Raw genomic sequence first — 24615 nt, 5'->3', positions numbered from 1 at the left:
AGTACTTTGAAGTGTCAGCAATGATAAGAACTACTGGGAGATATTGTTTAATGAATTAATAAAAAGCATATCGATTAAGGTATCATCGATTATAACAGCATTTTGATAACTGCAATTCAGTAATACTATCTTCTGTAAAATTGTATGTATTTTATGCTTTTAGAAACATTATTCTGAGAAGGGGTTTGTAGGTTTTCCCAAACTGTCAGAGAGGTCCCTGGCTCAAAAAGTTTAAAAATCCTTGTCTCCAGAGGGAAACTGAGGCACACACCTACGTTTCATCAGCCTTGGCCCAACCCTACCCTGGTAGTGTAGCTGGAAGGTCCCAAGGCCATCATCCTGGAAGGTCCGGAAGTAGACGGAGATGGTGTTGGTGGGGCTTCGGATTACCTGCCCCTCCACCAGTAGTGTCTGGTTGGCCAGGACGGTGAGGGTGGGGCCGTCCACCCCACGGATGGAGAGCAGTTCCCCCTCAGACAGGTTCACACTCTTCACCTGGGGACAAGCAGAGACAGACAGAGAGGAACTCTGAGTTGTGTTTGAGACAGAGCCTGCTAAGGTTGCAAAGGTGTCCATGAAAAGTGGCCCAGGCACTGCCAGCCCCTGGTCAGTGGGACCCCTGGGCCCCATGCCCAACCCACAGAAGCCCTGGGAATATCAAGGTCCCTCTAATGTCCCCAAAAGCCGAGGGGATAGAGTGAAACCAAACTGCAAGGCAGAGGCTTTGCAAGGAACTTGCAGTGTGAGGCCCCTATTGCTGTGTCCTGAAAGAGGGGCCTTGGACAGAGGTCCGGAAAGCTAGTGGCTGGGACAGATTATCCTGGAGCCGGTGAATGGAGGTGGCAGTTGGATCAGCTTGTGCTTGGGGTGCAGTCTCCAGGGAGCCGGGAGAGGCATTCCACCCAGGGTAGGGATTTCTCGATGCTGTTCAATATTTCCAGTGCCTAGAATAGTAGCTGGGGCACATATTAAGTGCTCAGTAAATATTTTATAAAGGATTGAATTTATTCTTCCATTTTCTGCATAAATTGGTAAGTGAGGGTTGGGGGCCTCATTTCTAGGGCACTGTCTGGCCCACTCTCTCATCCTCCCAATGGTGCTACAACTGCAGGACAACCAACCCCTACCTCAAAGATTCAGGCACTTGCTCTGCCATTTACACTCTGTGGGATTTGAGAAGAAAGAAGGGCGATACTTTAGTTGTATGGAGGGATGCTGAACAAACAATGCGTGTATGTGTGCATGTGTGTGTAGGGGAGACTTTAGTCAGGTCTCAATGCCCGATTTGAAGTCTTATGCTTTTATGAATAGGGCTTGGACTTTAAGTTTCTCTGCCTCTCCTCTAAACAGGGCAAGCCTTACCCACAAGCCCTTCTTCCTTCAGGCCATATATCTTATCCTCATTTCTCTTTGATGAACTCCTACTCATTCACCAAAGCCCCATGAAAATTGCCCTCATCTGTGAGATCTTCCCTGATTGCCAAGGAGTTTGCTCGTCCCTTTGCTGTGATTCTACAACATCCTCTATAAACACTGATTAGAGTCCCTATTAAATGGCATCCTATGTATTTGTCTTTTAAGGCAGACATTGCACCAGTTTTTTACATCAATATATTCTCCTGTGTCAACCAACAGCTTTGCCTGGTGCATAGTAAGTGCTCAATGAATGAAATCTATTGTGCCTGGTAAAAGGCTCCACACGGTACTGGACACACAGTGGGTTCTCATGACATGGAGGAAAGGGTTCATTAAGCACTAGAATAATCTAGACTGCTATTTTTCTTCAGTTTATTTTAATTCTATGAGCAATTATTAAGCTCCTACAATGTGCCACACACTGTGCAAAGCTCTGGGGACTGCAAAGACTACAGGTTCTACTGCTAAGGGACTTATCTTTTGTCCCTCTCATATGAGTAAAAATGAAAAACCTTCCTAAGGTAAGGTCATATACCTGATCCAGCTCAGAAAGTCTTGATGGCTTTTTATTTCCCATGAGAAAAGAAGCATATTCAGGGTGATTAACATGCTGAAGGTAAGTGGTAGCATGCACTGCATGCCCGTGATTTCTGCTGGCTCTGACCAAACGACCTTTCTCTTTCTCTTTGGTGGTCAAATGCTCTCTGCATTGTCATATTTACTGCTCCCCCAAAATGTATAAAGCAGTAATATAATTCCTATTTTATTGATGGGGAAACTGAGGCTCAGAAAGGTGAAGTTCCTTGCTCAAAGTCACACAGTTTTAACTGGAAGAGCTAGGACTTAAAACCCAGATGTTTGAGCATTATGCCACCCTGCTTTTTCTTTCTTACTATGTGGGCAAAAGTTTAAGAATCAAATGTTCTCATCACCAGAAAATGAAGGAAAGAAAGAAAGAAGAAAGGAAGGAAGGAGGGCAAGAGAGAGAGAAAGAAAGAAAGAGAAAGAAGAAATGGAAAGAAAGGAAAAAAGGAAGGAGGGAAAGAAGGAAGAAAGAAAGAAGAAAAGAAAGAAAGAAGAGAAAGAATCAAACTAGCCAGGTGGGGCTTCCGTGTGTGCTCGTGTGCATGAGTGTGTGTGTGTGTGTGTGTGTGTGTGTGTGAGAGAGAGAGAGGGAGAGAGAGAGAGGCACATGATCAAGGGATTTCCTTCTGGGAAATGCCTCATAATTTGTCAACATGTCCCCTCTGTCCCTTCCAAGCTATATTAGTGGGGCATTGAGTTACAAACTCCTACTCATTTGCCAAAACCCAGTTAAAGTCACCCTGACTGAGCAAAGACAGAACCAAACTGGTTAGCATAAGAGTAAGCCTGACTCAGACAATCCTCTAGAAAAGGCAGCCTCTGTGAGGTACCCTCCTGGGGTTACCTGGAGCTCGACCCCGTAGCCGGTGTAGACTGTCACGTTGTATGTGCACTCCAGGAAGTTGTTGAGGGGCAGAGGTGGGTAGTCGCTGGAGTCAATGTAGCCCTCAGGATTGGAGAAGCTCACACTGCAGAGAGCTGGAGGAAAGGACTTTAATTAGGACACCAAAGACAACTCATATATAAGCTTAACCATGGGCCGTGGGGAGGAATGGGGGCTCTAGGGGAACCTGCATTTTGTCGTTCCCATCTGTCCTCCTACTGTTAATTCTTCAGCTCCAGAATCAACATGATAATAAACATAGCAGTAATTGACATGGAGTGATCACTTACTCTATCCTGCTGGGCACCATTTTAGCCAATCAACAGGGGTGACCCCATCCATTCTCATAGGGACTGATAATTCATCCTCATTTTAGAGGTAAGTAAACACAAGCTCAGAGAGGGGCTGAGCTCAAACAGCAAGCAGGATTTGGACCCAGAGCTCACATGCTTTAGAGGGTGGCCATATTGCATTTGTCCAAAATCCATGCATGCTTGACAAGTGGGGGTCCCTCTCCCACATTTAAAGATGGTAGAGAAGACAGCAGAAGAAAGACTGGAACGTAGAAGAGCATTCTAGAGTCTAGAGAACACATGTAATGCTAAAAGTAAATGTACTTTGAAAAGGCTAGTGCCTTCAAAGCAGGTTAAATGAAGAATTCCATTCTAAGATAAAATGGTTTTGAATCTTGCTCATTAGCTGTGTGACCTTGGGCAGGTTGCTTGGGTTTCAGGGCTTCGGTTGTCTCATCTTTAAAACAGGGATGTTGGCTGAGTGTCCTGGCTCATGCCTGTAATCCCAGTGCTTTGGGAGGCTGAGGTGGGAGGATTGCTTGAGCCCAGGAGTTCCCCATCCTGGACAACAAGCAAGATCCCCTCTAAAACAAACAAAAATGGCTGGACATCACGGTGCATGCTTGTAGTCCCAGCTACTCAAAAGGCTGAGGCAAGAGAATCACTTGAGCACTGGAGTTTGAGGCTGCAGTAAGCTATGATCATGCTGTGGCACTCCAGCCTGGACAACAAATCAAGACTGCTGCTAAAACAACCCTCTAAAACAACAACAAACAAATGAAGTGAGGCTATTAATTCTGAGCCACAGACAGGGCCAAGCTCATGGTGCTCGATAGGTGGTAACTGATGGTGGGGTCTGGACTTCCTGGGACTCCTCTACCCCCAAGCCCTGTGCATAGTGAGTGCCTCATGGCTGTTTCAGGAGGGCTCAGGAGTTGGGGGCTGCATACCTGGGGCCTGCTCGGTGGTGATGACGGTGGTGGTGATGATGGTGGAGGTAGTGGTCTCCTGGCTCTCCTCTGAGGCTGACCCAGTCAGCTCATTCTCACCTTTGTCCATCAGGGTCATGGGGCTGGCGTCCTCTTGGGGGGCCTCCTGGGCCATGTCAGGCCCGGGATCCCCAGGTTCTGACCTCTGGGGGAGTGTGTGGGCCACATAGGGCTGCGAAGTGAAGGGGGAGATTTGAAGGGGTGCAGGCGTTGTGGGGATCGCACTCTCCTTTCGGTCCAGCCAGAGGGGCACCTCTGATGCCTCCTCGGAGGCCACGATGGGGTCTGGGTCCCCTGGTGGGCCAGGCTTCTCCGTGGAGGAAGAGAGGAGACCCAGACCCTGGGATGCTGGCTGGGATCCCGCCCTCTGGACAGTGGCTGCGGAGGTGGCCTTGGGCCTCAGCTGCTTCCTGGCGGAGTTCACCTGCTTGAGTGAAGGCAGTTTCTTCTTGGGGGGCAAAGTGTGCTTGGGGCGGGCGTCCTCTGGAAGCAGTGGTGATAGGGCTGGGGCGTCAGGATGTGCAGAGGGTGCGGTCCCGTCCAGCTCCAGCTCGCTCAGCACTTCCCCTGACTGTGATGAACTGGGGGGCGATGTCACCACTCTCTCTTCGGGGTGCTCTTTGCCTGGACTGCCTCTCTCCAGGGCTCCTGAGGGCAGGAGGTAAGGACCCAAAGGGCCAGCGTCTCCCTCAGGAAGAGAGTCTTGGAAGAGGAAAAAAGACAGTTAGTTTGGGGAGATTTAGGACCTTCACCTACTGTCAGACTGAGGGTGGCCCTCTTAAGGGCGGTGCCTTTAAATCAACTCCTCCTTCCTCCCTCCCTTTCTTTCTTTTTTCTCCCCCTCTCTCTCCCTCTTTCTCTTCTTTCTTTTCCTCCCTCCTTCTCTCTCCTCCCTCCCTTTCCCTTCCTTCCTTCCCTCCTTCCTTTCTTTCTCTTTCTTTCTTTCTTTCTTCTTTCTTTCTTTCTCTTCTTTTCCCTTGCATTTCTTCTTCTTTCCTTCTTCATTTCCTTCCCTCCCTCCCTCCCTCCCTCCCTCCCTCCCTCCCTCCCTTCCTTCCTTCCTTCCTTCCTTTTCCTGAAGACTTGGGCTTGATCATGCCAGGACTGAGCCAAGCATTAGGAGTATAGAAACAAAAAGCACAGGGGTCTCACTGTCTGGTTGTAGATGTACTGGGAAAGGGGATAGGAAAGTAGACACAATCATATTTGATATGATGAATGCTTGGAAAGAGAAAAGCTTTTGTGCTGAAAGGACAGAGAGGACAGGCCCCTAACCCTGTCTGCAGGACAGGTCTGCCATGTACAGTCGGGCAGATTGTTCCCTGTACAAAGACATCCAGCTAAGAGGGTGAGTGTGGATGGACACCAGGCCACACTCTCTTTTCCAAGCTGTGTGCTCTGGCAGGGCTTATTGGGGGTAGACTCTTTTTTTTTTTAATTTAAGTTTTAATTTTAAGTTCTGGGGCACATGTGCATGTGTGCAGGTTTGTTACATAGGTGAACGTGTGCCATGGTGGTTTGCTGCACCTATCAACCCATCACCTAGGTATTAAGCCTAGCATGCACTACCTATTTTTCATAATGCTCTCCTTCCTTCCACCCCACCCCTAACAGGCCCCAGTGTGTGCTATTCCCTTCCGTGTGTCCATGTGTTCTAATTGTTCAGCTCCTACTTATAAGTGAGAACATGCGGTGTTTGGTTTTCTGTTTCTGCCTTAGTTTGCTGAGGATAATGGCTTCCAGCTCCATCCATGTCCCTGCAAAGGACATGATCTTCTTCCTCTTTATGGCTGCATAGTATTCCATGGCATACGTGTACCACGTGTTCTTTATACAGTCTATCATCAATGGCACTGGGTTGATTCCATGTCTTTGCTATTGTGACTAGTGCAGCAATGAACATGCACATATATATATCTTCCTTTGGCTATATACCCAGTAATGGGATTTCTGAGTCAAATGGTCTTTCTGGTTCTAGATCTTTGAGGAATCTCCACACCGTCTTCCACAATGGTTGAATTAGTTTACATTCCCACCAACTGTGTAAAAGCAGGGTTGGGGTGGGCGGTACATTTTAAACTGACAGAATATGAGTGACTTTGTGGGAAACACAGAAATGTTTTAGGATTCAGAATCATGAGGCAGATTCAGAACAGAGGCCTGCGTGGAGACCCACAGAGGCTTGGAGGCTGGGCAGAGGTGGGCACAAAAGAGGAATTACAAGGAGTTTGGGAGCACAAGTGGAGGGTACAGGGGATAAAGCTGAGGGAAGGGGGCAGGGGCCAGGCCCTGGAGGGCCTTGCATAGCTTGCTAACTTCTTGTAATTCATTTTGTTTTTTCTTGAGACAGGGATCTCACTATGGCTGGTTGCAAACTCCTGGGGTCAAGTGATCCTCCCACCTCGGTCCCCATCCTTGCGATTTATTTTTGTCTTGAAGGTAAAACCATTTCGTCATTTGAAAGAAGGGCCGGCCCAGGCAGCTGTCTGGCAGAATGGTGCTGGAAACCAGCTTTGTTTGCTTTTTAAAGACCCAGTTCTGCACATTGCTGGTTAATGACTTCACTCTCCGAGCCTCAGTTCCCTCCGCTGTCAAATGGGGCTATGATTTCCTCCTTCCTGGGGTTGCCATCATTCGGTGAGTTGATGGACTCTAAGCACTTAGGACAGCGTCTCACCCGTAGCGAGTTCTTAGCAAATGCCAGCTGCTGTCATGGTTTTTACTCTTGTCATTGCAATCACAGCCCCTCAGCAGGAAGCTAGAGCCATGAGGACATCCCCGAGATGCTGTCTGGATAGAGAGGAATTACATCACAGAGACAAAGCCCCTCAGACTGATAGCTGTCCTTGTCGATTTTCTGCAGAGAGACACTCGCTCTGCGACAGTCTCCAGGCCCTCCAGTGCTGTCATTTAAATTTATTTCAGCAGTTGTTGGAGAGGCTCATTTACTTTCATGGAGTTGGCGGCAGTGGCTTAATCTATATAGACTGCAACAGTTTGCAACTGGCATCAACAAATGTTCCTGTTGTGTAACATTGATTACCAGCCAGTCTTCCTTCCAGGCTGCGGGTGATGCTGGGGCAGGAGTGGGTATCTGGGAGCGGCGTGAGTGTATGGTGTGAGGGCAGGTCAAGGTCATTCAGGCATCAGGCAGATTTCCTAGTCCAAGGTGGGGAGTAGTGAGGCTACAGAGTTAGACTGGGTTCAAATCCTGCCTGCCACAGTTACGAGCTGAGTGAGTTTCTGGGCAAGTTCTTGAACCTTACTGAGATTCAGCAGTCTGTTTTGTCCTCCAAGTGCCTGAGGATGCAGGTAGCAGAAAACAAAGTTTGGATTTGTGCAGCAGGTATTGACTCTTTGGCTCTTTCCAAGGCTTGTGATCTCCCCTAGCAATGCTAGTCCTCTGAGACCCAAAAACAGTCAAAGGAACAGAAAAAAGTGCAAGAAAACAGGTTTCCTAATTGGCTTCCTCTTCTCAGCTGCTGTTCTTACTCTCTGGGTCCCCCAGGGTACAAGGGTGCTAACCACAGCAGCTATAAAGCACTTTAGGAAGGAAACCCAGCTGGGTTCAGAGTCAGCTGTTTCCCACTGAAAACCTGACCATCAAGGAGAGTTTTTTAACCACCAGATAAATTCATCTCTCAGGACCTACCGTCCCCTCCTCCTTAATCATACCCAAGCTGGGATCTTGTTAGCTGGCTCCAAACTTAAGGCCAGGTCCAACACAGATGATACACACCTGTGGTCTGCAATGTAGGCAGCCCACAGGCCTCCTTCTTAGCCAGGATGTTGGCCAGATGAGTGCCATGCAAAACCCAGTCCCACTGGAGCAATCAGAATATCCCCATGATGATGTCCAGAGAGAAGAATTACATCATGAGGACAAAACTCCTTATCCAGCAACTTTATAACTTGCTCCAATACCTTTCCTTTTCTTGGTGCCCAGTGACCACTGAGTTAAATTAACACATTATTTTTCAGAATATTTACAATTTTAAATCATGATCATCACATTTATCTGATTATTCCTTTGTCATGTACATTCAGTGCTCTACTCAAATGCGGTCAATCAGTCAAAGTGTTGGGTGTTTACTTTCTCCTACCATTGACATTCAGCACAAGTGAGTGAACCCTCTAAGGTATGGCCCCTGCCCTCAAGGAGTTAGAGAAACAGACACACACTGATAACCGACTACAGAGATCAAACAGAAGAGATGGAGCTTTCCTTAAATGCACGCTGATGTTGCTCTTCCCCCCAGGGACAGAGCCGTGCCATGTAGAAAGCAACTGAACATTTTTGTTCTGCCATCTGAGTTGGGGAGGCAGCGTATCTCTCTTTCTCTCCCATTTTTCTAACTTTGATGGGAAGACGGGAGATTAGACTGGGAACATCCCATTAAAGTGAAAAAAGAAAAGGCACAAGCTGGGCGGGGCACGGTGGTTCATACCTGTAATCCCAGCACTTTAAGAGACCAAGGAGAGGGAGATCATCTGAGGTCAGGAGTTGGAGACCAGCCTGGCCAACATGGTGAAACCCTGTCTCTACTAAAAATACAAAAATTAGCTAGGCGTGATGGTGAATGTCTGTAATCTCAGCTACTTGGAAGGCTGAGGCAGGAGAATCGCTTGAACCCAGGAGGCGGAGGTGGCAGTGAGCCGAGATCGTGCCACTGCAATCCAGCTTGGGCAACAGAGCAAAAGCTCCACCTCAAAAAAAAAAAAAAAAAACACACAAGCTCCGAAGCTGAAGATTTGCATCTTAAATGCCCAGCCACAGCAGAATACTGGGAGAGGCACAGAATTCTGAGTTGTAGCTTTGTGCAGGCACAAGGTGATGTGAGTGAAGAAATGAGACCTGGGAGGTGCTACTGCTATAATGTTCAGTGAAAAGAATGAGATATAAAATTCTATGGTACGTATGAAAATGACTGGAAGCAGCCAAGTAAGACAAATTGCAACACAGAGAACCGTGTTTTGACTTGAAGAACGGCACTAAGATGGAGGCCCTGGTGGCCTCTGGGTAGTGGGACTGTTTTTACTGATTATTTTCTCCTTCCTATTTTTTGGCATTTTCCAAAATATGAATAATAAGTACTTAAGACTTTCTTAAATGAAATAAATATTTGCAGAACGAGCTGACTTCAAGATGCTGTCTCTAGCCCCTGGCGATTGAGAGGTCTAGGAATGCACACACACATTTGTATGCACAGAAGCACTTCACTGACTGAGTCATTGAGCCCCTTTGGAATGCAGTTTCCTGGTAGAGATGATGATAATTATTCCTTCATGGCCCTATTTACAGTGACTACCTTTAGGAGGCCGGACTGGCAGGTGAATCAATGGATGTATTTTTGGTAAAAGGTACTGCAGAAATGTTAGTCACTATTCGAATCCTCATTAGTATCCAAGCCAATGGTTATTTCTTATACTTCAGACTCCACAATAAAGACTCACCCAATCTGCCTTCGTAGTTTGTTTGGCCCCAACGAGCACAAAACCGAAAATAAATATCACCTCTTAAAGATCCAAAGATCTCCTGGAGATCCTGGTTACAAACTGCCCAGCAAGGGAGTGTGAGGTTCAAAGAGGGGAAGCGGTTGTCCAGAGTCAACACAGCACATCAGTAGAAGTGAAAGAATGAGGCTGTTCGAGGCTTGAAAAACCACAGCAGAGCACGTCAAACAAAACTAAAAACAAAGCCAGGAACGTCTGGATAGATGAGGGCATAGAATTAACTCTATTCCCAGTTACTTTTATGCCTTTGACATGTAGGCTGGATGGTTTTTGCTGGGTGACAAGGGGCTGCTCTGTGCACTGTAGAAGGCTGAGCAGCATCCCCAGCTTCTACCCACTTGATGCCAGCGGCAAACCTCTCCCAACCTGCATACCCTGACCCCCTACCCCCCACTCAGTTGTGACAACCAAAAATGATTCCAAACACTGCCAGATGTTTCCTGGGTGGCACGATTGCCTCTGGTTAAAGCCCACTGGGTTAGCCACAGTGAACAAGACACAGAGGTGACCTGACACTGCCCTCAGGACTCAGCAAGTCTTCCTTCCCAATTTCTGGAAATGATCAGTTTTGTGTTGCTTGTATCATTGAATTTTAGGGCTGGAAGGACTTCGTTTAATCTCTATTTTATAGATAAAGAAGTTGGATTTGGTGAGGGCTGAGTTTCCCTGTCTCAGGCACATTTGATCATCACTTCATTCATCCATTTATCATTCATTCATTCATTCATTAAGCACTTATTACATGCTCGTCACTAGGCCAGGCAACAGCTACCGACACCCTGAGGTCCACCTGAGATAGAGTCATAGTGTTGATCCCATTTGGACTTTAAGAAGACCTTCTGGAACAAAAGGGAGAGGGTGGCGGCCTTGGGGACAGCAGGGGTCTTCCCTATCAGTCAGTTGCAACTCTCTGCCTGTATGCCCATGCTAACAATACTGACATTCAAATGGCAGTTTATACTCCACAGAGTGCATTCCCTCTTATGATCTCATTCTGACCTCCAAACAATACTGTAAAGTTGACATTTTGTTTTTCCCGTTTTATAGGTAGGAAAAAAAAAGGCTCAGAGAGGGGAAGTGACTTGTTCAAGATCATAGAGAGAAAACTGAGGTAGAGTTAGACACTTTCTGACATTGTTTCCTGTGCACTTTTCCTCCTTCCCACATCTTCAAATAATTATTTCCTGTGAAATCATTTATTCAAAAAATTCAAGAATACCTGAGAGGAAAGAAATCAAGCACTGCCCTCCCCGTGCTCTGTTCACCAATCCTGCCTTCTACAGGGTATCAGTGTTAATTGTCATCTTGTTGAAACTGTTGTTAGGGTTCTTTCGTTTTCTTTTTTTTGAGATGGAGTGTTGCTCCGTCATCCAGGCTGGAGTGCAGTGGCACAATCTCAGCTCACTGCAACCTCCGTCTCCTGGGTTTAAGCGATCCTTCTACCTCAGTTTCTGATGTAGCTAGGGTTACAGGTGAGCCAATATACCCAGCTAATTTTTTTTTTTGTATTTTTAGTAGAGACAGGGTTTTCCATGTTGACCAGGCTGGTCTTGAACTCCTGAGATCAAGTGATCCATGAGTCTTGGCCTCCCAAAGCGGTGGGATTATAGGCATTAGCCACAGCACCTGGTCAAGTCTTGTTTTATCTCTAAATAAAATGTATTGATATAAAAACAGTTCCATATTTTTACTTTTAAAAAAGGCATAATACTACCTAGGAGTGTGAGATTGGGAGTCAGAACTCTTTGTGTTCTGGATTCAGCTCCTTGTTACTCTCAGTAAGACAATGGACAGTCACTCCCCTCTTCTGGGGCTCACCTTTCTCATCTGTAAGGTGGGGTTTCCCCAGCCTTGTCTTTTGGAGTTACTAGAGAGTAAAATGAAATCATCCCAGTAAAACGCAGAGCTCACACAGCAGCCTGCCAGCCATTGAGAACAGAGATGTCATTTTCTATCTGTCTGAACATTTACAAAGTTATTGTATGGCATATATTGTTATGTCACTTACTGAGTAACGCGTTTTGGAATATTTCAGTCAATCAAAAAGACTTTAAGACTAACGCAACAAAAACCCACATATGTGCACCTTCATCTTAAGGAATCGAACACTCCCGATACAGTCGAACTTGCTGCCTTTCCTCCCCCGTGATATTCTCCATCTCCTTCTCCACCCCCCGGAATGAACTACTGTCCTGAATGTGTCATTTAGCATTCTCATTTATTATGTGCACTTGTTCTTATTTTACTGCTATTATTTATTATATGCATTTATTTGGTGTGGTGCATTTAAAAATAGTATATAAATGCTGTCATACTATAGGAATTCTTCTGAAAACTGCTTTTTTTTCTTTTTTTTTTTTTTTTTTTTTGTTGTTGTTGTTGTTCAATGCTTTGTGGAATTCATCCGTGTTGATAAGTGTAGCTGTGATGGATTCATTTTTTGTTGCTGTGGTATTCCATTACCTTAGTATTCTACCACCAACTTTGTACTTAGAAGCCATGGGCTTTCGTGCTAGAACTTACATAGTCACTTCACTCTTTTTAAATAATTACTTTAAAATATAAACATACGTCATCAAACCAGTCTCCTATTGATTAATATTCAAATTATTGTCATTCCCCTCCCTTCCTTCAATTAGTACTGCAATTAATACGTATTTTTGGTGAACACATTCACATAATTTCTTAAGGAGAGCATCCTAGAAGTTGCATTGCTCAGCAAAAAGATTTACACATTTAAAATTTTGACTGACATAGAAAAAAAAACCACCTTCCAGAATAATCTGAACTTATTTACGCCCCCGCCAGCTCGGCTTGAGAGTGCTGCTGCTCTTCAGCAGTGAAGTCAGCATTTCATTTCTGATGATTTTAACTAGACGGTCTAAATTGGAATCTGGGGCAGCTGGATACTGGCACGGTACGCTTCTAAAAAGCCCCCTTGATGATTTTTGAGGTAGTCTCTCTAGCATTCTCTGGATGCTGATTTCTACCTGAAGCTGTGCTGACAGTTGGTCCCAACCTTTCACCTGCCTCACCACACTTTTTTCTTCAGAGCATCCAGGGAGCCTATTCTAGGGTGCTCTGCAGACATGCTCCACATCAACCAGAGTTTACGTAACAGGTCAGACTGGAGATCTATGGTAAATGAGGGCTAGGAAGAGAGTCTGGGCTCAATGGCCCGAGAACAAAAGAGACTTCATTTGAACAGCAATTAATCTTTAGGTAAACAGGCTGCCTGGTCATGTCCCAAAGGTGGTTGACACGTATCAGGGTGTTGCAAACTATTCACAATCCAAAGCATCGTTTATAGTAGCAAAAATCTGGAAACAACATACATCTCCATCTATAGGGGACTAGTTACATGATTGTAGAAACACAGTAAAATATCTGCAAGGTTTAAAGGAATGAGATGAAGTCACTGGTGATTAACATAGAGTATAAATGGTAACAACTTTCAAAATTTTACGTCTTCCCTTTGACTCATGAGTCTGCTTCTGGGAACTTATCCTACAGAGAGATGTTTGTCCATGTGCAAAATGATATGTAGACAGGTTAAGCAGTACAGTCCTAATTGTAGTAGCAAAAGACTAGAGGCTGAATCAAGTATACATCAATAAGGTTAAATCAATTACAGAACATCCAGGTAGAATGCCATGCAGCTGAGAGAAGAGAACGGTGAAGCTATCTGTGGACCGAAGAGGAGAGATGGCCAAGGATTTTGTCAGGTTAAAAATTAAGATGCAGTGAAATCTAAAACGTTGAACTCACGGAAGTAGAAGGGTAGAGCGGTGTTTACCAGGACTGTGGGCAGGGGCAGGTAGGGGTTAGGGAGATGTTGGTCAGAGCATACGCAATTTCAGTTAGGATTTCTTAGTTTACTGCTTATCACAGAACACCGCAACTGGGTAATTTGTAAAGAAAAGAAACGTATTTCTTACAATTCTGGAGGCTGAGAAGCCCATGGCTTGCCATCTGGTGAGGGCCTTCTTCCTGGTGGAGACTCTCTACAGAGTCTCAAAGCTGCACAGAACATCACGCGGCTGCAGGGCGGAGCATACTAACATGCTCATCTCTCTCTCTCCTGCTTCTTATAAAGCCACCAGTTGTACTCCCATGATAACCCATTAATCCATTAATCCATTAATTCAGGAGTGGTTAATCCATTTGTGAGGGCAGAGCCCTCGTGATCCAATAGCCTCTTAAAGGCCCCACCTCTCAATACTGTCACCCTGGTGATTAAATTTCAACAGGAGTCTTAGAAGGGACAATAATTTAAGCCGAAGCATAGGCAGGATAAGTTCAAGGGATCTATTGCAAGACACGATGACTACACTACAGTGAATAGCAAATATCGTATCCTTAAAAATTGCTAAGAGAGTAGTTGTAAGTGTCCTTATCACGAAAACTCATCAGCGTGTGAAGCAGGCCATGTGTAAATTAGCTTGACTTAGCCATTCCATGGTATCTGCATATTTCAAAACATCATGCTGTTTGTGATAAATACATACCATTTTGTCAATTAAAAATAGACAAATTTTGAAAAATGAGTTCTTTGAACACCAGGCTTCCCTTGGGTTCAACCCTATGTCGATATAGATGCAGGGAAGGTGAATGGCTCAGAATTAATCGGTGATGACAGTTCTTTGTTCATAAGGGTGGCATGGGGAGAGGTGGAGGTGTAGGGTGCAGTTTTAGGAATGTTTTCAGACTATATAGACAAATTGGCTGCTTCATCCTACTAGCAACAAAGAAGTCTTCTTCTTTCTAAAAAGAACACAAAACCAAAATGCAGAATGATGTGCAGAGTATGCTACCTTTCGTGAAAAAACAGGGAGAGAAAATAAGGCTACGTATATTTGCATTTGCTTACCTGTGCAGAAAGAAGCTTTGAAAAAATACACAAGAAACGTAGTACGTTGGTTATAGGGGAGGTGGGGGATTGGAAATAGAGTGATGAGGAATAACGTGGAAAGGAGAGTTTTCACTATAGACCTTTCCTTACATGCATATGTATGTGTATAAATGTATGCATGTATTTATAGGGAGACTATTACTTATTCAAAAACGATGTAACAAATTGAAAAATAATAAAAAAGAATGGCATAGCGGCATGTCAACACCATTCTGTGTGAAGCGAGAACAATCAAGCGAGGCTGGTGGGCATCTCAGCTCTCACGTGTGTACATTTCAACCAGGTAATGGGCTTTTTGCCTCAGCAGAGTAGAACGAGGTTTGGGCTCGAAGAGAGAATCATTTTTTATTGTGTATCATTTTGTACAGTTCAATTGTTTTGCCACACACATGCTATTTTTATAGCAATGATTAAAGAAGAAATAACTAACTCCCTTTGTCACTTCAATTTCAAAGGAGGGCAGAAAACAAACCCCCGCCTTCTCAGGTTTCCTAACTGGTCTCGCAGCTCCGCAGCTCCGTGGAAAGCAGGGAAATTGGCTCCCACCCCCTACCCCGCAGGGAGTCCCCAGGAAAAGACGCTTGGGCTCTACCTCTCCATCCTCCCCTCCCTTCACCAGAGAAAAGAGGGATTATCTGATTGGAGGTGTTAAGAAGTCACTGGTATCCATCGAATCCTGTTAATATTTCCCGGGCAGAGTCACTGGATTGAAAGGTTGGATTTCGGTTCTCTCTCTTTCTCTGTCTCTGTCTTTTTCTGCTCCCAGGCTTCTCTACTTGTGCCTGGGTACCCAAATCAAGTCATTTGAAAAGGACACAGTTCAGGTGTCCAGCAGTGATCTGCAGCTTTGAGTCACTAGCAACGAAGCTGATTTTGTCTGGTTCTTTGTGCCTATTTTCAGTTGGTTAAAATCAGAGGTGAGGATCAGTGTGGTGAGTTACAAGCCTTCCCCCACTCCCCTCCAAGCTGACTAACAGCCCAGAGTCTCAGGAGAACCTCCTAAACAGGTCTCATTGTCTTGTTTATTATTGGATGAAGCACAAGTGACCTGGCCTTCACCTAGCATGCTCTTCCTGGGAGCCCCAATTTTGCAGTTCTAGCACGTGGCCTCTGATGGGCCCCCACCTGTGGCAGGGCAGATGGGACTCTTCATATGTAGATAGGATACCAGGTACTATGGATTTCCCACCAGGTCTCCACAACTGATCCTCAGTCAAGATTTATACCAGATGAGCCCTTGGACATGATCAAATGTTAGGACTTTGTGTTTTAAGTTGAAAAAAAAAATCAGGGGTGAATGAGTAGTTCCTTTCTTTCCTTCCTTCCTTCTTTCCTTCCTTCCTTCCTTCCTTCCTTCCTTCCTTCCTTCCTTCCTTCCTTCCTTCCTTCCTTCCTTCTTTCTTTCTTTCCTTCCTTCTTTCTCTTTCTTTCTTCTTTTTTTTGAGACCGTGTCTCACTCTGTTGCTCAGGCTGGAGTGCAATGGCATGATCTCAGCTCACTGCAGACTCTGCCTCCTGGGTTCAAGCAATTCTCCTGCCTCAGTCTCCTGAGTAGCTGGGACTATAGGCACCCGTCACCACATCCTGCTAATTTTTGAATTTTTAGTAGAGATAGGGTTTCACCACGTTGATCAGGCTGGTCTCGAACTTCTGACCGCCTGATTTGCCCACCTCTGCCTCCCAAAGTGCTGGGGAGTAGTTCTTTTAAGATATAAATCAGATCATAGGACCTCTTTGCTTAGAACCCACCAGTGACTTCCATCATACTGAGAATAAGATTGAAATTCCTGGCAATGAGTTGAGAGCCTTTTGTGTCTGGCCTTGGACATCCCTCTCCAACATCTTCTCTTACCGCTTTTTCCTTTCTCGTGGCAGTATGGCCACAAGCATTACTTTCTTGCTCCTTAAACCTTCTAAATTCATTCTGCACCTTTGGGTGTTTACACACTGCTCCCACTGCCTGGGACTACCTTCCTGGACATCTTTGCAGGACTGGCTCCATCTGATCCTTCCAGTCTCAGCTCAACTCCAAGATCACCCTTAGATTTTCTATCTCATTCCCTTCAGAGACCTTATTGCAATCTGAATTAATCCTACTGACTTGCTTCCTCACTCAGTGTCAGTGGCCGTGAGATGGTCCACACTCACGCAGTGTCACCTCTCATGACCACGTGTGTCTTGAATGCAGAATGATTGGGATATCTAGGAGCTGTCTGGGAACCTCACAAGCCCCCTGTGCTGTTGTCCGGCATGCAAAAATGTGCTCTGCCCTGTATCTTCTATGAAAGCTAAGTTAAGGGATGATTGAGTGAAAAGAAAACGTGTATATACTTTATTCACTTTGATTCCTGTTACATCCCCTAGCACCTACAATAGTGTCTTCCACAGTGTATGAAATGCAATGAATATTTGTTGAATTCATCAGAGAAGAAAGGCAAAAGAGAGAGAAGAGGAGGAATGGTGGGATGAGGAGGGAGGAAGGAAGGAGGTTAGGATAGGAGACACGTCATTCATCGCAATGCCTAATGCAAGCCACACATCCAGTGAGTACTGAAGGAGAAGGTGGAGGAGGGGTGTTTGGGGGCATTTAGCAAATGCTGAGAAGCTGATGACATTTCCAGAAATTCTACCATTCTGAACGCAGCTGTGCATGGGTGGCAGGGAGCAGGGCGTAGACACTGTTATACAAGACCAAGTGCCTGGGCCCCAGCCTGATGGAAACTGCCACAGCCTGGTCCTCAGCCTTCTCATGTATCAGTTGTTCTAACTTCCTTTCTTTTCACCCAATTTTCTTTTCTTTTCTTTCTTTTTTTTTTTTTTGAGACAAAGTTTTGCTCTTGTTGCCCAGGCTGGAGTGCAATGATATGATCCCAGCTCACTACAACCTCCGCCTCCCACGTTGAAGTGATTCTCGTGCCTCAGCTTCTCAAGTAGCTGAGATTACAGACGCCCACCACCACGCCCAGCTAATTTTGTATTTTTAGTAGAAACAGGTTTCACCATGTTGGTCAGGCCGGTCTCAAACTCCTGACCTCAAGTGATCCACCCGCCTTGGCTTCCCATAGTGCTGGGATTACAGGCGTGAGCCACTGCGCCTGGTCTCTTCGCCAATTTTGTCCTCAGGACGAACATGGACAGATCTGTATTCCATGTTCTTCCTCAACCTGGAGATGCATTTATTAGCAGTGAGAGAGATGAGAGGCAAGAAAGAAGAGAAGGAGGCTGGGATCATCAATTGACTCTCTGTGATTCAACACCTCCAATGTCATGGCACAGGAAAACCCCAAGACCCCCAGCCTTCCTCTTCCTCTCAGAGTCAGTGGCTGGATGGGAAAGTGAGGCTGGAAGCAAAGCCCCATCACATTATCCCACAGGCAGTTCACCCTCCGTGGGAGGTGAGACTAACAAAATCTCAATACTGGGTCTGTCTAAACCAGGAGACCATCTAATGGTCATCCCTTAGGTTCTTCTCAACACTCTGAAAAAAGTCACCTAAGGCGATTACTTGAAGTGGTGTTGTGCAGTCACAGACAGAGCATGGGAAATGCCCAAAGGAAATACATAACTGTCCATGGGAAGTCGAGGCACTGGGGAGTCATTCAACAAGGTTGGGTGGGAAGTTGAATGAGCTCCACTTTTCTTTTTTTTCCTTCCTTTCTTCCCTCCCTCCCTTCCTTCCTTCCTCTGTCTCTCTCTTTCTTTCTTTCCTTCTTTCTCTCTCCCTCCCTCCTTCCCTTCCACTTTCTTTCTCTTTCTTTCTTCCTTCCTTTCCTTTCTCTTTCTTTCTCCCTCCCTCCCTTCTTTCCTTCCTTCTTTCCTACCTACCTACCTTCCTTCCTTCCTCTCTCTGTCTCTCTTTCTTTCTCTCTTTCTTTCCTTCTTTCTCTCTCCCTTCCTCCCTCCCTTCCTTTCTTTCTTTCTTCCTTCCTTCATTTCCTTCCTTTCCTTTCTTTCTCTTTCTCTTCTTCCCTCCTTTCTTTCTTTCTCTCTTTCTTTCTTTTTAAAAACACTCATTCCTTTTAGTGAATGAAACCCATTTCATTGTCACATTACACCAAAGAACCTGGATCCCACCATAAGAAAAACCAGGAGAGCAAGCTGTCTCTTAAAAAGACATTTTTAGGAATGAAATCATGTCTTTTGCAGCAACATGAATGGAACTGGAGGCATATCCTAAGTGAACTAACTCAGAAACAGAAAACCAAATACCGCATGTTCTCACTTAGAAGTGGAAGCAAAACAATGGTCACTCATGGCCATAAAGATGGAGATAGTAGACACTGGAGACTCCAAAGGCGGGGAGGGTGGAAGAGGGCTGAGGGTTGAAAACTTACCTATCAGGCACCAGGTTCACTAGTTTGGTAACGGGTACACTAGAAGCCCAGACCTCATCGTTAGGCAACGTGTTCATGTAAAGCACTGCACATGGACACCCTGAATCTAAAATAAACTTTTAAATATTTTTAGATATCCTATTATTCCCAGAGCAATTGTTAGGAAAAGCCCTGCTTCCTGCCTGGACTTTACTCCATGAACTCCTTGCTGGCCTCCACAGCAGCCAGAGAGATCATTCTAAACCACCCCCTTCCCTGGCCGGTGGTCCCGCCTGTAAGCCTCAAACTCCTTACCTTTCCCTGGAGGGTTCCTGGTGATCTGTCCCAGCAAATTTCCCCATCCTCATTTCTCACTGCCTACCTCATGGCAACTAAATTATTTCAGTTCACCTGAGTTCAATGAATCAATCAGTCAATCAATCTTTCTCTCATTCCCTCTCGTCTAAGATATCCAGCATTTTCATTTGCTATTATCTTTACTTGGGTTTACTCTCCTTCTCTCAATTCTTAACACCACCAAAGAAATAAGCCAAGGCATTAATCACACTCATAATTACCTGGCTTCCTTCCTGTCTTCCCTACGGGGAGGAAGTTTCTGGAGGACAGAGATCATGTCTATCCCATTCATCACTGTCTCCCCAGAGCCCGTTCTGTGGCCATGGTCCTGACACATAGTGGGCCCTCAGTCAATATCTACTGAATGAATCATGAATATGTCTGCAGTGCTGAGAATAAGACTTGGCGTGTATGACACAGTCGACCTCTTTAAGTGATGAAGTGTAGATATGTAGATGGTTTATGCTACTGGTTATCACAAAGGTTAATCCTTAGTAAACTTAATCCCAGATAAACGTGCTTTGACTTACAAGCAGAGCACATGAGGCAGCTCATCCACATAACTCGCATGGTTTGCTTTAGCATTAGGAGGTCAAACCGATGCCTAACTGATTAATTTCTTGCTGTTCTCTTCATTTCCTGGAATATGCCATGGTCACACAGATGGAGTGGGGATTTTTGCCACCCTAAACAGCACACCAAACTGCACATGTGAACTCACAGCCTGGATACCTCCTGGGTCTGCTGCAGAAAACTAGGGGGCTTTGGAGGACTTGCAGCAGGTGTTAGGTGGGAAAGCTTGTGTAGGCAAGAAGAGATTCTTTCAGTCTGGGTGCAGTGGTTCACACCTGTAATCCTAGTATTTTGGGAGACCAAGGTGGGAGGATTGCTTAAGCCCAGGAGTTAGAGGCTGCAGAGAGATGTGATCACGCCACTGTACTCCAGCCTGGGTGACAGAGAGGCTATATTTAAAAAAAAAAAAAAAAAAAAGACTCAGTGTTACGGCTACAAGAGTAATTATCGGATAATCATCTTCTGTGAGCTGGCTTCTCCCCCACGAATGGGCCTCCTTTGTAATTCATGTTGGGTTCAGAAAGCCTTGAGCATTCTTTTATGTCCAGTTACATCTCATTAGAGCGTTGGCTGGGCCCTGCATCCATCTTCCCCATGAACGAGCCCAGAGAGGCTGGCACAGGAGCATGATCTTGCCCTTGTATCTCTAGCAATCTGATTAACTGTGGCTGACATCAATGCCAACTGATTAGCATTTAAACACTCCTCTTCCTTGCCTCCTCTATCTCCACCTCCCCTTGCACCCCACCCACCCCCACTCCTTTTGCGTCTCATGGTACAGCTTTGTGATTTCTTGCAGGTAGCCAGCGAGGGGGAGAGGAATGCAGTGTGATTTATGTGTGTACACACAAAAAAATCAGTGAGTCATTGAGGGAGGGAGACACACACCAGACAGCACAGAGAGGGAGCTCAGTGTGGGAAATCTATCTGGATTCAATTACCTATATACTATACTTCAATTACCTATGTAGAGAAATATAATACTTGGGAATGAATCCAGACAGTTTGCAAAGTGAGTTTAAAAGCCATCATGAATAAGTTAACAATTTCTCTCCACCTGTTTGCTCAGATTTCCAAACAAGAATAAAGAGCAGCTTGGCCTTCCTGGATACTTATAAGGATGTGCTCAGAGGTAAAAAAACACCTGGGAAATTGGCCAGGTGCAGTGGCTCACACCTGTAATCCCAGCACTTTGGGAAGCCAAGGTGGGTGGATCGCCTGAGGTCAGGAGTTCGAGACCAGCTTGGCCAACATGGCGAACACCCGTCTCTACTAAAAATACAAAAATTAGCTGGGCATGGTGGTGGGTGCCTGTAATCCCAGCTACTCTGGAGGCTGAGGTAGGAGAATTACTCGAACCCAGAGGTGGGGGCTGCAGTGAGCAGAGATGGTGCCACTTCACTCCAGCCTGGGTGTAAGAGAGAAACTCCATCTCAGAAACAAACAAGCAACGAAAAAAGAGAAGATCTGGGAAATTAGGAGACCTGGGTTCTAGCACTGGTCTTGCTCTCAAGCTGCCATGTGACCTTGAGCAAATTCCATCTCTCAAAACCTCAAGTTTCTGCTTTGTAAACTGTGGACAATCATCTTTCAGTGGTTAACCTTAAAGAAACACTGGGGTAAGGCAAGGGTTGGGTTTTAGATGTTGAAAGCAGTTTTACAAATGCAAGGCTTAATTGGTCTCATTGAAGAGATGGGAACTGTACTCTCTTTAGACATAACAGGGACAACAGGGCTTTGTTGCTGTCAACTTCATTTCAATGGTGAGAAAACTGTGGCTCTGAGAGAGCCCCACTCACTACAGCTGGTAAGTGGCAAGGCCAGGATTTGAAGCAGGGCTGGCTGACCCACACACCTATGCCCCAGTGAGCCGAGGGAAGGGGCTATATTTGCTCCATGGCTCTACTCCAGCCAGCCTCCGAATCCTGACCCAGCTGTGTCCAGGGTGAGCACCACCTACCACAAACAAATCAGCAGGGGATCTGCTCTGGCTAAAAGGTACCCAGTGACCTTTTAGTCCTGGGGATGAAGGAGGACACTGTCAAGTAGCTGACAGCCAGATGCTCCAACTGACGACTAGACTGCAGAAAAAGGTGGGAGAATAACTGCTGTAAAGGCAGCACCAAAAGGCACCTAGGAGGTGGGGGTGCTGGCCTAGCACCCTCATTTTACAGATGGGCAAACCGAGGCCTATAGTATGACAGAAAAAGCTCTGGGTTAGGACAGTCACAAAGCCTCATTAACTCAATCTGTGGCCTTTGGCAAGTCCGTTGTCATTTCTGGGCCTCAACTTACCCTCCGTATAACGGAATCGTTCCTTCAAATACAACTTTAAGAGGAATGACAGTATAGGTGCTCTTTGACTCATGATGGGATTACATCCTGATTAACCCACTGTAAATGGAAAATATCTTAAGTTGATCGAAAATGCATTTAATACACCTAACCTACTGAACATCATAGCTTAGCCTAGCCTACCTTAAACATGCTCAGAACACTTACATAGGCCCAGAGTTAGACACAATCATCTAGCATAAAGCCTATTTGATAATGCAGTTATGATAAACAATTTTGACTCAAAATTCAAAGTTAGAGGTACTGAATACGTATCTCTTTTGCACCATCGTAAATTCAAAAAAAAAAAAAATAAGTCAAACCATCATAAATCAGGGACCGTCTGTATACTGTTGTGCAGTAAAGGATTAACCCAGCAGGTCTGGGTTGTCTACACCCTGCACAGTCTGAAGAAAGGTTTGGTCCTTGAGCTTGGCTCCAGAGAGGTAACCTCTAAGTCCTTAGAATATCCTGCTTGATTAGAGTCTTTGTGTACCTGGGGGTCTTGGGCAATGCCAATGTTAGCAAGATACTCCATGCTAACATTGTGGTTGACCGTCGGGGCTGGCACCAGCTTGACCTCTGGAGAGGCTGGAGACTAAGGGCAGCCACATGAGTGGTCAGTCATACCTGTGAGACCAACCCCAGATAAAACCCTGGATGCTGTGGGTCGGGCGAGTTTCCCTAGTTTGCAGTGCTCTGTGGGTGTCCCACAACATCGTGGCTGCCCACAGGACCCCGCACGGAGAGGAAAGCTGGAAGCTGTGCCTGGTTTCTTGGACTCTGCCTCGTGCACTTCTTCCCTTTGTTGATTTTAGTCTGTGCCATTTCCCTGTAATAAAGCTTATGGTCCTGGGTATGGTGGCTTTTATGAGTTCTGAGTCCTTCCAGTGAATTATTGAAGCTGAGGTAGTCCAGGGGACCACTGAACGCAAATGATAAGTAAAAATAGGAGCCTGTGGATTTAATCAGGAGTAGGGACAGGAATCTGAGAGCAACTCTCTAAGTTTTCCCCTTACTCTAATCATCTTTGATGATCATGATGGTGATGATGAAGGCCAATGGTAATAAGTGCTTATATCCAAAGGTCTTATATCCATGGTCCTATAGCCAAGGTCCTACATCCAAGGTCCTATATCCATGGTCCTATATCCATGGTCCTATAGCCAAGGTCATATATCCATGGCCCTATATCCATAGTTCTAGATCCAAGGTCCTATATTTATGATTCTATATCCACAGTGCCATCTCCATGGTCCTATATCTAAGATCCTATATCTATGATTCTATATATACGATCCTATATCCACGGTTCTATATTCAAGGTCCTATATGCATGGTCTTAAACTTAGGGTCATTTCATTTGCTCCTCTCAACATCCCTGGGAGGTAGATAATGTTATTGCCCACATATTACAAATGAGGAAACTGAAGCTTATATCAGTTTAGTCACTTGCTCAAAGCAACATAGGTTGTAGATGGTAGTGCTGGGATTTGAACACAATCTGAAAAGCACTGGACAGAAAGTTTGCTAATAGCCCTTCTGGATCTCATGTTTTATGGATAGGTGACCTTAAGGTACAATTTCTCTTTTGGGGCCATGGCTGAGAATTGCAGGACTTGGAGGGAGAAATGGTTTCTGCTTATCACCCTGCTCTCTCAGGTGACTATGTCCATGCTGGGTCTACACCTGCTGACTTCTCGGTCAACTTCAGGAATAACTTGGGTCTCAAACAAAAGAAGAAAATATCCAGAGTATTCTATTCTATTCTATTCTATTCCATTCTATTCCATCCCACTCTACCCACTCCAATCTATCCTATCCCGCGCCATCTCACCCCACGGCAGCCCAGCTCCCAGTAATTCTGTAATCCTGTATTGAGCACCGCTTTTTGCAGGGGGGACACAGAGATGCACAGCACATCATCTCTACCCTCTGCCTCCAGAGTCAAGGCACTGGGCAGTGGAGCCCCAGTGCATGAGGGGGAGTGGGCTGGCATCATCTAATGCCAAGCCCCAGGCTCCTCCATTCTTTGAGTCGTGGGCCTTGATGTCTGCCTCCTGGAGTCCAGCCAGCCTCTACCCAGAGCCTAACGAGCTCTCACAGCCAAAAAGAACAATGCCTCAGATGTGTGTGGGCCTGAGGCCGAGGTGGTGCACAGAGCCTCCCTTCACTTGCAGGCCTGCCCAGTGGGCAGGTGCTGGGTGTGGGGCTTGGGGAAGCACAGGAGGTGGCAGATCTGATGGTCCTCAGAGTGGCCATTGTCAGCTCCCCACCCGGCAGGGGCTACACAGAGGGCCTCAGTGCCCTGACACCCACCTGGCCCCCTTCACAGGCACGGTGCCTGCATGTGGTGGCGCTAGGCCATTTTCCTGGGGTGGGGGAAAGATGCCCGTTTATTCACTCAGCAGCAACCCTGCCAAGATTGGCTAAGCACACGTGGGGC

The 24615-nt window shown here is 45.8% G+C and overlaps 1 protein-coding gene across 4 annotated transcripts in view; it reads right to left on the bottom strand.

Moving 5' to 3' along the window:
* The window catches only part of SEZ6L (seizure related 6 homolog like), a 219310-nt gene that overhangs the window by 87951 nt on the left and 106744 nt on the right, over nucleotides 1–24615 (bottom strand). For all 4 annotated transcript variants that reach the window (XM_064367870.1, XM_064367871.1, XM_012464901.3 and 1 more), the window contains exons 2-4: nucleotides 4128–4868; nucleotides 2846–2979; nucleotides 303–495 (exon numbers count right to left, since the gene is read on the bottom strand). In XM_064367870.1, coding sequence (XP_064223940.1) covers nucleotides 303–495; nucleotides 2846–2979; nucleotides 4128–4868 — 1068 coding nt within the window. The remainder of the gene's footprint in view (nucleotides 1–302; nucleotides 496–2845; nucleotides 2980–4127; nucleotides 4869–24615) is intronic.

This window comes from Aotus nancymaae, unplaced genomic scaffold (genome assembly GCF_030222135.1).
Source record: "Aotus nancymaae isolate 86718 unplaced genomic scaffold, 86718_ANA_hifiasm-v0.15.2.pri h1tg000076l, whole genome shotgun sequence".
Classification (NCBI taxonomy): Eukaryota; Metazoa; Chordata; class Mammalia; order Primates; family Aotidae; genus Aotus; species Aotus nancymaae.
Note: the sequence above shows the minus strand (reverse complement) of the source record. Positions and strands in the feature narration are given on the sequence as shown.